Below are 17,008 nucleotides of genomic sequence, written 5' to 3'. Positions count from 1 at the left end.
AATTCAGCAGTTTGTAAAAGTACTATTAAATTTCATAATATAATAAATATTTAAGTTCATGTTTTTAGGTTTTTAATGTTGTTGGAAGCAGAATTCAGCAGTTTGTAAAAGTACTATTAAATTTCATAATATAATAAATATTTAAGTTCATGTTTTTAGTTTTTTAGTGTTGTTGTGAGCAGAACACAGCAACAGTTATAGTCTGGTACTGGTTTCACAAGGATCCAGAAGCACAGCCTAACACTGTGTTCATGGTCCATTGTCTCAACCACCAAGTACACAGACCTATTTAGCATTACATAAATAAATAAAAGTAGTATTAAATATCATTATATAAATATGATACAGCATGTTCTTTGGTTTTTAGTGTTGTTGGAAGCAGAACACAGCAGTTTGTAAAAGTACTATTAAATTTCATAATATAATAAATATTTAAGTTCATGTTTTTAGGTTTTTAATGTTGTTGTGGGCAGAACACAGCAACAGTTATAGTCTGGTACTGGTTTCACAAGGATCCAGAAGCACAGCCTAACACTGTGTTCATGGTCCATTGTCTCAACCACCAAGTACTCAGACCTATTTAACATTACATAAATACAATTAATTAAATTAGTATTAAAAATCATCATAGAAATAGGTAAGTTAATATATTTAGGTTTTTAGTGTTGTGGGCAGAACACAGCAGTTTGTAAAAGTACTATTAAATTTCATAATATAATAAATATTTAAGTTCATGTTTTTAGTTTTTTAGTGTTGTTGTGAGCAGAACACAGCAACAGTTATAGTCTGGTACTGGTTTCACAAGGATCCAGAAGCACAGCCTAACACTGTGTTCATGGTCCATTGTCTCAACCACCAAGTACACAGACCTATTTAGCATTACATAAATAAATAAAAGTAGTATTAAATATCATTATATAAATATGATACAGCATGTTCTTTGGTTTTTAGTGTTGTTGGAAGCAGAATTCAGCAGTTTGTAAAAGTACTATTAAATTTCATAATATAATAAATATTTAAGTTCATGTTTTTAGGTTTTTAGTGTTGTTGTGAGCAGAACACAGCAACAGTTATAGTCTGGTACTGGTTTCACAAGGATCCAGAAGCACAGCCTAACACTGTGTTCATGGTCCATTGTCTCAACCACCAAGTACTCAGACCTATTTAACAATTTTAGGAAGACAATTAATGAAAATAATATAAAATATTATATAAATATTTAAGATAATTTTTGGGCCCGCCACCACCCCCCCTCTTCGGAGGACCAATTATGCTTTGTTGTTAATACAGAGTTATATTAAAGATATAATAATAAAAGCAAAATAACAGGCAATTTGTAAAAGTACTGTTACATATCTTTATATTACTATGTTAGAGCATATTTTTAGGTTTTTAATGTTGTTGTGAGCAGAACACAGCAACAGTTATAGTCTGGTACTGGTTTCACAAGGATCCAGAAGCACAGTCTAACACTGTGTTCATGGTCCATTGTCTCAACCACCAAGTACACAGACCTATTTAACATTACATAAATACAATTAATTAAAGTAGTATTAAAAGTCATCATAGAAATAGGTAAGTTAATATATTTAGGTTTTTAGTGTTGTGGGCAGAACACAGCAGTTTGTAAAAGTACTATTAAATTTCATAATATAATAAATATTTAAGTTCATGTTTTTAGGTTTTTAATGTTGTTGGAAGCAGAATTCAGCAGTTTGTAAAAGTACTATTAAATTTCATAATATAATAAATATTTAAGTTCATGTTTTTAGGTTTTTAATGTTGTTGTGGGCAGAACACAGCAACAGTTATAGTCTGGTACTGGTTTCACAAGGATCCAGAAGCACAGCCTAACACTGTGTTCATGGTCCATTGTCTCAACCACCAAGTACTCAGACCTATTTAACATTACATAAATACAATTAATTAAATTAGTATTAAAAATCATCATAGAAATAGGTAAGTTAATATATTTAGGTTTTTAGTGTTGTGGGCAGAACACAGCAGTTTGTAAAAGTACTATTAAATTTCATAATATAATAAATATTAAAGTTCATGTTTTTAGGTTTTAATGTTGTTGTGAGCAGAACACAGCAACAGTTATAGTCTGGTACTGGTTTCACAAGGATCCAGAAGCACAGTCTAACACTGTGTTCATGGTCCATTGTCTCAACCACCAAGTACTCAGACCTACATTACATTTCATAAATACAATTAATTAAAGTAGTATTAAATATCATTACATAAATATGTAAGAGTATGTTTTTAGGTTTTTAATGTTGTTGGAAGCAGAATTCAGCAGTTTGTAAAAGTACTATTAAATTTCATAATATAATAAATATTTAAGTTCATGTTTTTAGGTTTTTAATGTTGTTGTGAGCAGAACACAGCAACAGTTATAGTCTGGTACTGGTTTCACAAGGATCCAGAAGCACAGCCTAACACTGTGTTCATGGTCCATTGTCTCAACCACCAAGTACACAGACCTATTTAACATTACATAAATACAATTAATTAAAGTAGTATTAAATATCATTATATAAATATGTTACAGCATGTTTTTAGGTTTTAATGTTGTTGTGGGCAGAACACAGCAGTTTGTAAAAGTACTATTAAATTTCATAATATAATAAATATTTAAGTTCATGTTTTTAGGTTTTTAGTGTTGTTGTGAGCAGAACACAGCAACAGTTATAGTCTGGTACTGGTTTCACAAGGATCCAGAAGCACAGCCTAACACTGTGTTCATGGTCCATTGTCTCAACCACCAAGTACACAGACCTATTTAACATTACATAAATACAATTAATTAAAATAGTATTAAATATCATTATATAAATATGTTACAGCATGTTTTTAGGTTTTAGTGTTGTTGTGAGCAGAACACAGCAACAGTTATAGTCTGGTACTGGTTTCACAAGGATCCAGAAGCACAGCCTAACACTGTGTTCATGGTCCATTGTCTCAACCACCAAGTACTTAGACTTATTAGTAAATAATAAATAAATAATTTTCATAATTTTGCAGCTGTATATATTTACATTACCTAGATACATTTTTGCTGACACGAGACAATTGGATTATGCTAAAGTTGTACACATTAAATTAGTGATATACTTATGATTATAGTTTTTAATAGTTTTTTTTATATTTGAGAGGAACACTTATGTTTGTGAAAATGTACAATAAATTGCTTCATGTGAACTAAAATACATTGGCATAACTTGTGTATTGATGGTATAGTTAGATGTCATTTTTTTGTACACATGATCAATTAGCGTTCCATTTTCAGTGGTACATTCTGTTACACACTGAGAATAGCCTAGATTTTCCATAAACATAGACATGGCATGAGATTTCAGTTCATCATGGTTCCAATCGCCAATTAGAAAGATGTTATCTGACAAATTGCATAATGTATTGCATAATTGACTGATGTATTTTTGGAACAATGATAAACAATATTGTGGTGGTCTGTATATCACAACTATGATTATTTCAAGTTGGTTGAATTGACATATAATGCATTCTATATTTACACCTGAAATGTCTAAAATACTATAATCAGTATTATCTTTGCAGTACATTCCAACACCCCCATGTTGTTGTTGCTGAATTGATTTTAACAGAGGGTTGTCTGAACTGTAAGCAAGGCAACGTGGAGCACTATGAAACTGGTAACCTTCAATGTGAGTCGAATCACCTGATACATTTGCAGGTAGCCAAGTCTCTGTTACCGCTATACAAGGATAACTAAAGGATTGTGCTGAAGCAGTTAAGTCTAACAAATGACAATTTAGACCCTGAACATTCATTAAAAGAACCGAAAAAGAGTTCTGCGTTTTAATTGGACTGACATTATATAATGAAAATTGTGCCATGTTATTAATACATTCCTGGATATTACTTCTACAATAAATTGCTTTATCAGCAAAATCCTGAATGATTAACCCACTTAAAGTCTCTACTCGACTTAAAGCAACATAAGCCTGTCCAGGTGCAAAAATCTTTTTAAGTGATATAACTGCTTGTTTTACCGTTAGTCCCTGCACTTTGTGCACAGTGCAAGCCCAAGCCAATTTTAATGGAAATTGCTTGCGCAATCCTCCCTTGCTATTAACACGCTCCTCTTCCAAATTAATTGGTGTTGAATGTATGATATGTCTAGGTGGTGGTGTACGCTTTCGACTATTTTGGCCAACTTTTTGATCATCAAATTGAACAAACACAGTTTTCACCAATGTGCTATTTTTATCATGTGCTATGTCTGTAACAGTACCACAGACACCATTCACAAGCCCATCAGTAACATCAATATTTTTAATTAGCATTACTCGTGCACCTTCTCCTATTAACAACTTTTCTGGTAAGCATGAATTAAATACTTTAGAAAAGTGTCCATTTTTAAGCTGCATTTTTCCAGTTTGGCGATTTTTTTCATAATCTTGTGCCTCTACACAAATATGTTCAGGGCAAGATGCAATAATTTGCTTAACATTATGCTCTTCTACCTGAGCATTTGTTGCAAAAATATGCAGCGCAGAAGATGTTTCCCCAGTTTCCCTCTGTTTAAGAGCATGTACATCCTGCAGTGATAATGGTGTAGACCTGTGATGTGTGCGTAGTCTATTCAGAATTTCAGCAAAAGCAGAGTCTTTCTGTCTAACAATGGTGGTTAACTCTGACTTAGAAAATATGCCATTCCACAAATCTAATGGGGCATTTTCCAAGTATAGTGGCTTTCCCTTTACTGGAGGCAGCTGGAAAAAGTCTCCTACTGCAATTACACTAACTTTCCCAAAAGGAGAGTAGTCGCCTGTCTGCTTTATTTGTCGTAATCTACCATGAATGTAAGCTAGAAGACTGTGATCTACCATAGAAATCTCATCTATGATCAATATATGTAAATCACTAAATAAAACACGCAACGTATTCAATTTTTCTTCTCCTAAAGGTGTGTAGGGAAGTTTTACATCTGTCCCTATTGAAAATGTAGAATGAATTGTACCAGCTCCCAAGTTAAATGCAGCAATTCCAGTAGGAGCTGTTAATAGCACTGACACCTTGTCTGGAGCACTTGAAACTTGTGATAAAAGCCTGGTTGCTTCATAATGAATACTTCTAATTAAGTGTGTCTTCCCTGTTCCTGCACCTCCAGTAATAAACAAATGGAAAGGCTCTGGCTGTTTCCCTCTAACTTTATCTAAACACCACTGTCTTACTTGATAAAATGTGTCTTTTTGCTCAGAGTTAAGAGACCTCAGCAGATTGAGAGCATCTGATCTACAAAGTACATTCAAATTTGGCTCAAAACTATGTTTTTTTACACTTGGAACAGATAAATCAGGAATTTGATCTACATGCTCCTCAGCCTCTACTGGTCTTTCTGTTTTTTCCTCCTGGCATTCTAAGCGCTCTGACTCTTGCTCCGGACACATCTCACACCATGCATCTTCTAAACTACCATTATCTACCACAACATGCTGAACTTGAGAAAGAATTTCATCATCTTTTTCAAATAATTGCTTATTTTCATCTACTACATTTTTCACATTTTGCATTGAGCCATTTATTTCATATTGGCCATTGTGATAAAATAGTTCAAATGTTGGGAAGTCAGCTGGTTTTAAGTCATTTTCACAGCGGTATGGCAAGAATAATTGCAAAATACTTTGATAATATTTTTCAGGATTGGAATCAACAGAGAATCTTGCATACCTTACAACCGCTGGCTTTGACCTAGTTCTTTTTTTAACAAACCCTGCATTGTTTTGCAGCTGAATTTTGTCTGCACATTTCTCTGTTCTGCCCACAACACGATATTGAGACACAAATACTGCTATACACATGTCCTGAAAAGGGTCTCTTACTGGCCTTGCTTTATACCTATCAACATGGTTTGTCATCCACATGGCTTTTTCGGTAAGCTCATTTGACTGTGCTTTCTGCTGAAGCACTTTTAGTGGCAGGCTCAGCCGAACACAATTATCACCTGTGGGTATGTACTCTACTTTACGTGAAGCTTCTTTTAGATGCATATTTGTCAGTCTATACACTGCTTCTTGAGCACCTACATCCCGATTATGTAAATAAACACTGCCCAATTGTTGCAATGTGCCTTTTACATCAACATTGTTGTGCTTTGAAGCTTCACGATGGGCAGCACTTAATAACAATCCCATCTCCTTTTCAGCCTTGGAAATGTATGAAATGATGTATACAATGCATGCATATGCATCTACTATATATTGAATATCCATATTAGCATTCCAAGCCTTCAGTAAGTTTTTATTATAGGGATTTACCCACAAATCTGTAATTTCTCTTTTCAGAACAACTTGAGTTTTTCTGCCAGCAATGTTATAGGCCAGTTCAAACATTTCTTGGTTAATACCAATACTGGCAAACAACTCAGAAACTGTATTACAAGTATTTGTATCTGTAGATATAGCTGACCTTACCATAGCTAATATTTTTGTTGCCTGTTCTTTATTCATGACCTTATTTGAGACTTCACAAGGACATGTACAGGAAACTGCACTGCAACTGCACTTTTTAGTTGATTCCTCTTCTTTTGTTTTTCTAGAAATAAACGTTTTATTTGAAGGTGGTCGTGGAAAATTAAAACGACATACACTGTTGCGCTTTCGACACGTTTTTGAATGCCTCCTACTGTGCATTTGAACAGTTGAGACAATTTCAACAAGTTCATTGTCATTCCTTGGTAATTCAGATGATATATATTGGTCTATGAATTTTACCACATTATTGTCATCATCTTTATCAATTTGAGGAGCATTGTCCACCCAAAACATTGCATGTACATGGGGACTCCCTCTTTGCTGAAACTCAACACGATAAAAATAATCCAGTACTTTACCTATCGGTTGACTCGGTGACAAGATTACTTTATTTAAAAATGTATGCCATCTAAAATCAAACATGCGTGCTGCTATAACTGGGTTACGTCGCAATAGGCCACATTTATCTGCCCAATCTAAACTGTCTACATTATCAGTCCTGTTTTCCTGTTGCAGCATGCTTTCTAATAAATTGTCCCATCTCATATCTGCTGAACTGAAGGAACAAAAAAATGTAGGTATGCCAAGCTGCCTTACCATGGCAAACAAATCTTTTTGAACACCTGACCAATACACAGGTGTTCCTCTGATGGGTCGAAGAAACCTATAACCATCATCACAGTTCAGAAACTGCTTTAGGGTTTGCCTATCTTTCACTAACTCTGCAGAAAATTCCCTAGATGTGTTTGAATTATGGCCTTTGCGCATTGCTATTGATATGCTAGATGAAACCTGTTCTACTTCACTCATATACTGAGCATAGAAGATGTATTCATTATTGTTAGCAAACCTACTATCTGCATTCAAAATACGATTGTTAAAATAGCGTGACAGTGTAAGCCGCTGATTTCTAAAATCATGAAATGTTGGACCACCCATTGGAAACAATGCTGGAAAACTTTTAGCCTCATTACTTTTGTCAGAAAGTAACCGAATGGGATTGTTACCTTCTGCAGGAGCTATGTTTAAAATATTATCATATTGATCTAAGATTTCTTGGCCTAAATCAACTGGCTGAAGACACGTATCCATAAACATACCATGCGTTTGTCTGTCATGTAAAGTCTCATCTGATTCGATGTGTGGTTGTTCTGTGTGGTCAGCTGTGAAATTGACATTATCTGCCTCTTCTGTGTCAACACAACTATGATTTGAAAGCGATGAGTAAATTTCATTTTCATTGATATTTTGTTGACTTGATTCTTCAAATTCATTTAACCAATTTTCGTTGTAATTTATGTTAGCATAATATGGGTTGTTTTTTTTCAAATACTGCAATGCTCTCTTTACATGCTCAGTGTTCACATATTTATATTCGTAATGCCCTTTATATGTTAACTTACGTTTTAACTTAACACGCATCAGAGACCCCTCTACATTAGCTCGTGGTAGCAAGTTTGTTGTATCAACAACATTTGAAGGAACACAAGTAACTGGTCCATGAACACCATTTTGTGCTCCTTTAGGTAAAGCTAAGAGCTTCATAAACGGAATATGTAAAGCTACCAAATGTTGTTCTAAACTGTTTAGACAACTGAGCTCTGGTGGTACTGTTTCAAGCTGCAAGTTATTTAAAACACTTTCTGGAGGCATTATACTTTGGCAGAGTTTAAAATCACAATTGTGACAAATCCACAACTGAGATTTGCTTGTTGCCAACCAGTTGCATGGAACATCACACCCTGGACCACACTTATGTAGATAATCTTCAGTGATACAGTGCTCAGCTACTGCCTGCATTTCCTTTGTAGTCTTGTACTTATCAATTTTACAAAGAGACACTTGATGCTTAAAGAGCAACCTATGACAAACACAACATACGAAATCTGGCCCATTCCTTATGATAGAATTAAAGTCTTTTAAAACTTGAGAAAAACTTTCAAGATTTTGTTTTAAAACAGCACGTTTCTTTTTTACATTTTCCCGAACTGCACACCTAAACTTTAGGTTGTCAGCATATTTCACTTTACTGAATTTACGAACTGCTTTGCTGAATTCTGCGTCTGTAGCATATTTATCTTTACTGAATTTACGAACTGCTTTGCTGAATTCTGGGTGAGAAGCATATTTATTTGTACTGAATTTACGAACTGCTTTGCTGAATTCTGCGTCTGTAGCATATTTATCTGTACTGAATTTACGAACTGCTTTGCTGAATTCTGGGTGAGTAGCATATTTATCTTTACTGAATTTACGAACTGCTTTGCTGAATTCTGGGTGAGTAGCATATTTATCTTTACTGAATTTACGAACTGCTTTGCTGAATTCTGGGTGAGTAGCATATTTATCTTTACTGAATTTACGAACTGCTTTACTGAATTCTGTGTGAGTAGCATATTTATCTTTACTGAATTCACGAACTGCTTTGCTGAATTCTGTATCAGTCGCATATTTATGTTTGCTAAATTCATGGAGCTGTTGCCTAAAGTGTTCATTAGTAGCATATTTGCTTTTGCTGCGATTTCGAACATTAAACCTGTATTTTTCATCATTTGTGTATCTTAATTTCATACACACAATCAGTTTTGAACGATGACTGGTGTCTTTTTTGTACTTGTTGACATTATGCATCTTTATCTGGTTTCTATAGATTGTGTTTGTTTTGTAATGCACTTTCATTGCATTTTTGTACTTTTCTCTCATGTATTTAGATTTTATTTGTTTAGGACATTTTAAAACTGCTGTATGCTCTGTAGCTTCCTTACAATCAGCCTCAGTGATATTTAAACATCTCCTCTTTCTGTCTGTTTTTTCTATATCACTACCTTTGTGTTTCAGTGCACATTTGTTTATGTGGGATTCACCTGCTGTTATCAAACTCTGACTACTAGCTTGATTGTTTCCTACAGAGCGTGTTTGCATAGGGCATGCATTATTTAACTCATGTATTTTACACAACATATGGCAATCTTGACAACTCCCACGTTTCACGCACACAACAGTTTCATAGTGGTTCCCATTTCTATGAACCAAATAAATTCCATCCTCTGTAACTTTTGAGCCCCTGCAGTTAAACTTCAGCCATTTATCACTAGTGTAAGTGTAAACATCTACACCTAGAAAATCTGCTGCAGCTTGGATTTCAATATCTGTTGCCCAACTTCCAACAAAATTCATTCTAGACCTCTCTAAGTACTCCTTCAGCGATGTGTAATCCTGTCTTATGTCTGTACTGTACTGAGCCTCATTAGCCTGCATGTGTTTTACTATAGCAAGTCTAAATCTACGGTGGTATGCTTGATTACCACTGACTACTTGTGATATACACCTGAAGAAGCAGTTTCCATCACCCACTATATTTTCTGTTTTACAAGGTTTTCCTAAATCCCCATACCTGCCTGGCACCATGCTAGACCTCTTTTCAAAACTTACATTCAGCTTATTACATATACCCTGACCTACATCTTTACACAGTACACTAAACTGATACTTTACACTGGGCAATTCCTTCATGAAAGTAACATCATGTGTATCTTCAGATGAGTAAGAAGAACTAGAATCATCAACCAACATACACTTACTAGTGTTACCAACTACTCTTTCCAAGCAACTTTCATTGTTTTCCAAATTACTCACAACAGGACAAATATCAACCCCCGTAATCTCAAAATCATTTGATTCAAGCAGTGTCTCTCTATCTAAAACCCACACATGCACCAAAGCAACAATGTCATGAAGTGAAGGAAAGTACAGAACAATGCTTTTCCCCTGACTGTTTGTCCTACCATACACATCTCGTGCGTGAGAATCAATCAAAGCAAACTGATCATTTACGCGAATTATAGCACAGGTCCTCTGATCATAAGTGAAAAAACATCTGTCATGCATTGAAAAGATTTTTTCTAGACCACTTATTAAACTATATGCAATGCCTGATCTGAGAAGTTCGCCATCCTCTACATTCACATCCCCTACCACGGGGTCACTAAATGTAAAAGTATATTCAGAATCATCAATTCTGGCTGTTTGTGGCAAGTCTGTTACAAGCAGATACTGGCTTTCACTACCATCAGTAATTAGTCCTTGTGTTTTGCAAAACGAATAAAATTTGTTTCCTGAAATGAGAACACTGTCCAAATATTTTGTATTCCACCCAATGACGTTTTTCTTTTCATGCATTACCATAGCTGCTAATGAATTAGCCACACATTGACGCCCACCGTTTCTCCCAAATCTAGAATGCCCTTGATGAAAAGAACCCTGGACACATCGAACATTGTTCATATCACACTGAACATCTGAATCATGGATAGCTTCCATTTTGACTAATTTCCTTTTTTTGGGGGTTTGCACAGTAGACTTTCCAGCGTTATCATTTGCCATCCTTTTCAAATTAACATAACACTCCTTCAGTTCAACACCTTCTGGAACACAGACTTTTTGTTCAGAGATTTTCACAGGACTTTCATGCATACCGTTAGCAGTACTTGGACAATGCATTGATGAAACCTGTTCATCAGCCAACCTCACCATTACACTAGCAACAGAGAACACCTTTGCTTTTAGCTTCTCAAGCAATGTTGTGAAAAACAGCATGGTTTCATTCAGACTAGTGTGAAATTGTGCTACACAGACGCCAAAGTCACACGGCAAACCAGAAGAATTGCAAGCGTTAAAATCCAAAACAATGAAATATTCATTGTGATACACAACTGCACAGTGATATCCATCTAAGTTTAACAAACAGGACTGTTGATCAAGCAATGTCTCTTGTAAAGCGCTAGAAAACTCCAAGTAATCATAAGAACCACAAATTACTTTACCTAGAGAAACATCAGCCACTCTGTTGAAAGCATTATATCTACCAGCCAAACCCTTTGTAGGTTTCCTCTCCTCCAAAAGTATCCTTCCTTCATCACAAATTGAATCCATCACACCAGCCTTCCAAGTACACACATTTGACACTTTATGCCTAATAAGACCTAAAACACTACAAATCTCTGTTCTTTCATTGTTTCTGTCGAGTAACCTGAAATGCTTGGTACCACACACCAATCCACCAACTAATTTAGAATCGCAGCAGCACTGCACATCAACCACAGTACTCACAGTCTTGGGCACACGCCTCATTCTGAATGACTTTTTCCGTGGCATCTGTAAAATAAAGTAAGACAATTTTCATTAATAAAATGCACTTCCAGTTACACTATTACACAATTTACAAAACATACCTCTTACAATTAGAATACAGATTATACTACAGATACATATATAACATGGTGTGAACATTAAATATTATGTAGTTACATAAACTATAATTAAATGCTTGTCCAAAACATATTGTGTCTGAATAAACTATTAGCTAAAGGTTATCAGAATGCATCATGCATAATGATTGTTTAACCCTTTGATACTTTGCCTTTGCACACCGCTTCTAATTCACAACATGGGTCAAAAATGACCCATACATTTTTAATATATGATATATATTTGCAATAAATTAAGTGATTCAGAACTTCAGAATCTCTGAACTAACTTGTTTTTGATCACTATACATCCTTATTTAAAATGTTTCCGTCTTTTTAAATAAAAGCCCTGTTTGTATAATGCACACATGAGTCAAAAAATACCTGCATTCATTTTCTTTGTTAATTCATGTTAATTCATAAGGGTTTCTTTAGCACAATTTTTTATTACTTTATGAAGAAGCAGCTTTTATGGCTTTACATTGGGTTACACACACACATCAGACACAACCCACATTTACCATTTCACAACTCAGCTCAGCTCCCATCACACAGCTAACTTAGTATTGCTTTTAACATTACATAACACACACACACAAGTAATTATTATTATTAGCTAGTTATAGTTAGCTAACTATAACTAAAAATGATAGTTAACTTTTAGTTAGAATGACTAAGTACATTAATGTCTATTATTATTATCTGTGTATAAAAGTCATAATCTTTTTTTTTCTTTAAATTTACTGTTATTTACAAAATCTAAATTTTGCAGATTTTTTTTTTCCTACTGAATATTTTTAAACTGTTATAACTTTACCACATGCAGCTAAATGGCATACTGATGTATTTAGCTAAGAAGTTAGCTAAGCTTACTATAATAGTTAACTAGCTACAGTAGATTTAACTAACTAAAAAAGAATATGTACAATAATAATAATAATATAGCTTGAGAATAATAATAATAGCTTGTAGGAAATGTACTTACTCGCATGGTAACCTAAACCTAATCATATATTATGCACAGTTATATTTCACTACTGGAGTCAAATATTTAAGGTAATGCTATGGTAAAACATTACTGAGGTGTGTGACGGGAGCTGTGCTGAGCTGTGAAATAGCAAATACAAAAGCTGTTATCTCACAAATTAAGACAAGTAAAAATGAATATTTCTGCTAAAGAAACCCTCAGCCATACCTGAAATAACACAGAAAATGAATGCAGGTAATTTTTGACCCATGTGTACATTAGAGGGGTGGTGATACAAAAAAAGCTTTTATTCAAAAATCTATAGAAACTTAAAACTTACACAGCTCACAATTGACCCATGCTGCACATCAAATTATTAAAACATACTTTTTTACCTACTGAATTCATTTAGCAAACAAATAATCTCAATAAAAAAAAAATCAAACACATACAAAAATGTATAGCCATCATTTTGGCTTGTATTAAACCAGTAATAATTCATTACAATGTATTATTTTTGCCGTTAAAACTTGACTAAAAGTATTTACTTATTAGCTTTACATTTATTTATTATTATCTGCTACACTCATCACTACATTGCCACATCATAGCATAGAATTTATCTGCATTTGGTCACCACCCCCCACTTCACCCCCACCTCTGTCTGTGTGTGTTGCCCAGTTAATAGTTATGCTAATCGCCCAATCAGACTCAAAGAGTGTCTTAATGGCGGCCACATTCCTTTCTCAGCTACAACAATGAGCCCTTTTTAATCCCCTCTAGGTGACAACAGCACAGTGATGGGTGCAGCTAGCAGGTTACTTGGTTAGAGAATGTGCACATATTGCACATATGTGCAAAATATTATAGTAACTCACTATTAAACAGATTATTTTCTGTATTTAAAACAAATAGTTGAAATTGAGAACAATAAAAAATTATTCATATTTAGTTTATGTGAAAGGTTCCCTTTCCAACGTGCATGAGCAATAGCTAACAAAACAAGTACTTTACCAATTATGTTACATATTTTTTTGTAAATAAAACCATGTTAACATAGTTGTATTGAAAACCTGACATTTTTTAACTTCATTTTTTTGTAACAAACATAATTTCAAACTAAAAACTCTTTGCTCAGCCAAGATGGCCACTTACAATAGATATGTACTGTAAAAAAGATTGTATGTATTTTAAATACTTTACCACTATACAAACTGTGACTCACTAATAATTAACAACATACCAATAATCCCTCATATTAAAAAGTATAGTACATCTTGGATTCTGCATGAAACTTTCTCAGCTTACTGTCACACACAGCTCTATAGAGGCTGGTGCTTAAATTTGCACGACTTCAATTAAAGCAACAGCAAATAACTCAGCTAGTATTTTAGAATAACATATTAAATTTTACACACACACATTGGGCAATTAAAAATAAATATACCATACCTTGCACTTAGACTCTTTGTGGATTAAAGTTGTCTCTGGGGATATTGCTTCAGCAGCAGCAGAAATCCCTGATATATGATTATAAAAAAATAATTAATTTGAAGCAATTTAACAGCAAAAAATTAACCTTTATTTCATAATGTCTTCTGAACTGCAATAATACCAGCAGAGCAACAGCAAAGAACCCACTACTATTTTAGAACAAATTTAGAATAACTGGAATTAAACCATACAGCCAAAAACAAAGATCACATACCTTGGATAAAGAGTGTTGGAAGAGTAGTCTGGAAGTTGGAAGTTGTCTCTGATAAAATCCCTTCAGCAACAGGAGGAGAAATTCGCAGTGCACCGTCCCTCCAAAAGCAACTGACTAATCTGACCAGTTGACCAACACCAGCCTTTAACTAGAAATGTGCCACTCCCACACCTGGTTGACACACCCCCATCCACTCCTTCCACCACACCCCCACCTGGTTGGCACACCCCATCAACTCCTTCCACCACACCCACATCTGGCTGACCCCCAACCCCTCAAACCCACTCCTTCCCAAACAATCTTTATACTCTTGTCATATAGTAACTCACAATTTAATAATTTATTTATATTGTTAAAATAAACCATAGTGAAATACCTTCTCATCACTAAACATAACATTTTCTTTGTAACATACATTCCATTACCATATACAACAGCAATTGGAATGAAATAATATATTTTAATATAACTTTATTAAACAAATTAAATGTAATATTCTTTAACAAATCAATAGGCACTTAAAATAATTTTTATCTTAATATCATATAAAAGGTTGATTAAATAAGGATAAAACATGTTTATTTAACAAATCATACATCTAATTTCTTAAAAAACACAGAATATACAAACCTTTACAAACAGCAAACTTTTTCTTTCCAAATGTAGACTAAACCAAATCACTGTTTTCACCTAATAAACACACACCCATCAAACACACCTAAATACATACTTAAAATACAGAAAATATTGTGAAATATCTGCATTTTACACTCATTTCTTACGTATGTTGTCAAACTACTCCTAGGAAATTTGTTGAATTCTAAACAACAAAACGGTTAAAACGGTGACGTAATGGCAGACGCAACACTAAACCAAAGTGAAACCATGACACAGTCAGAACACAGATCATTGAAAATTCCTGAAACTTGGCAAAAACACAAGAGACATCATTAGACACGTTTTCAGTATTTGTAGGACTGACTCCGCCCAACAGGAAGTCGGCCATTTTGAAATATCTGCATTTTGCATACATGTAGTCAAACTACTCCTAGAAATTTATTTGGCAAAAATAAACATTAAACACATCTGATGACAAATTGTGAAGGAATTGTCGATATCTCAAACAAGGACTAAATGGCAGACAGTTGAATTTTTGAGATGCCCCAGCAAAACAGGAAGTGAATACATCTTGGTGTTGGTAGGTGTTTGAGGAGGTTACAATAGATTAAAACTCACAAAACTTTACAGGGCTGCTTGACTTATGCTGTCCTTTGATCTGAAATAGAAATTTCATATATATACATATATATATTTTTTTTTTGAGGTCTTTCTGATACATGAAAACACAGGCCTCAAAGTTGGAAAAAAAATTGTGAGCTTGAGCGTAGTTCAGGAGCTCCATAGCGCCCCAAAACGTTACCAGTAACCGGGACAAAGTTTGTTCAATATGCACCAACTTTGGTACGCACCAACTTTTGTATGCACTTTATTATTATTTATCTTTGACTTTTTGTAAATAATTTTAAATTCATATTCAAAACATTCAAAAATGCTATGTTCTACCAAAACAGTGGGTACTTTTGCTCACTGAAATAAAACTTTATTTGTGAACTACACTTTTTTTAAACATGAACATTTACTTTAATATAACTTTCATATATTCCAATTGCTTTGTTCACTATGCACATGACATTTTATTAATAATAACTGACTTGCTTAATATATTCTATGCAGCTAATTTGTCCAGTCCCAATAATGCAATTCTTTAAAATAATGTGTGTTCTGCATTCAAAAATAAATTTAGCAACATATCACTTTATTCTTTGTTGATGTTTTAAAATAAATAACTTATTTATACTTTCTTTCTTAAATAAATATTCTTTAACTTTACATTTACTGTAATTAACCTAAATTCACTCATATAGAAAACGTTTAAACGTCTTCTGTTCTACCAAAATAACACATAACCTAACCACCCATGTAGACTCTGGCACGAATAATGCTATTATAAACTTTTTCTTACCTCTCAGGATAACAGTGTGTTTTCAACAGCAGCATGTATTGTGCAGTAAAGATAATTACCCATTCAGATTTAAACAATGTACTTTAATAACTACATTAGTGAATTCATTAATTTCTAAATGGAACAAAAACAAGCACCTTTATCAAACTATCTTTATAAACTGGTCATATAGTAACTTCATATTTAAAAATGTATTTATTATTGTTAAAATAAATCATGCTGTTCATGCTAATCATGCTATTCTCATGACTTGTTTTGTAACATACATTCCATTTCATACGTGCACATGCAATACCAATCATAACATTAAACCAATTATGTAAAATATATTTTGTTTATAGGACATGATTTTTAACGTAATTTTATTAAATTAATTAATATTATTGTTCTTTTAGTTTACATTATTTGTAGTTAACCTAACTTCATTCAAACATTCAAATCTAGTTCTACCAATCACTTTTAATGAATGCTTATCTCAGTATCATTTTTATGTGTTCCAAAAGCTTTATTAGTATGCACACAGTGATATTCCACTAAAAATCA

The 17,008-nt window shown here is 33.8% G+C and overlaps 1 protein-coding gene across 1 annotated transcript; it reads right to left on the bottom strand.

Moving 5' to 3' along the window:
• Nucleotides 1-3,129: 3,129 nt before the first annotated feature.
• On the bottom strand, nt 3,130-11,671 carry LOC125801096 (uncharacterized). Its single transcript, XM_049476903.1, has one exon. The coding sequence runs from the start codon at nt 11,649-11,651 to the stop codon at nt 3,165-3,167; it is 8,487 nt and encodes a 2,828-aa protein (XP_049332860.1). The 5' UTR covers nt 11,652-11,671; the 3' UTR covers nt 3,130-3,164.
• Nucleotides 11,672-17,008: the final 5,337 nt, after the last annotated feature.

The sequence above is a fragment of the Astyanax mexicanus genome, chromosome 4, assembly GCF_023375975.1.
Source record: "Astyanax mexicanus isolate ESR-SI-001 chromosome 4, AstMex3_surface, whole genome shotgun sequence".
NCBI classification, from domain to species: domain Eukaryota; kingdom Metazoa; phylum Chordata; class Actinopteri; order Characiformes; family Acestrorhamphidae; genus Astyanax; species Astyanax mexicanus.
The sequence above is the reverse complement of the archived record's forward strand: the minus strand, read 5'-3'. Positions and strand labels throughout refer to the sequence as shown.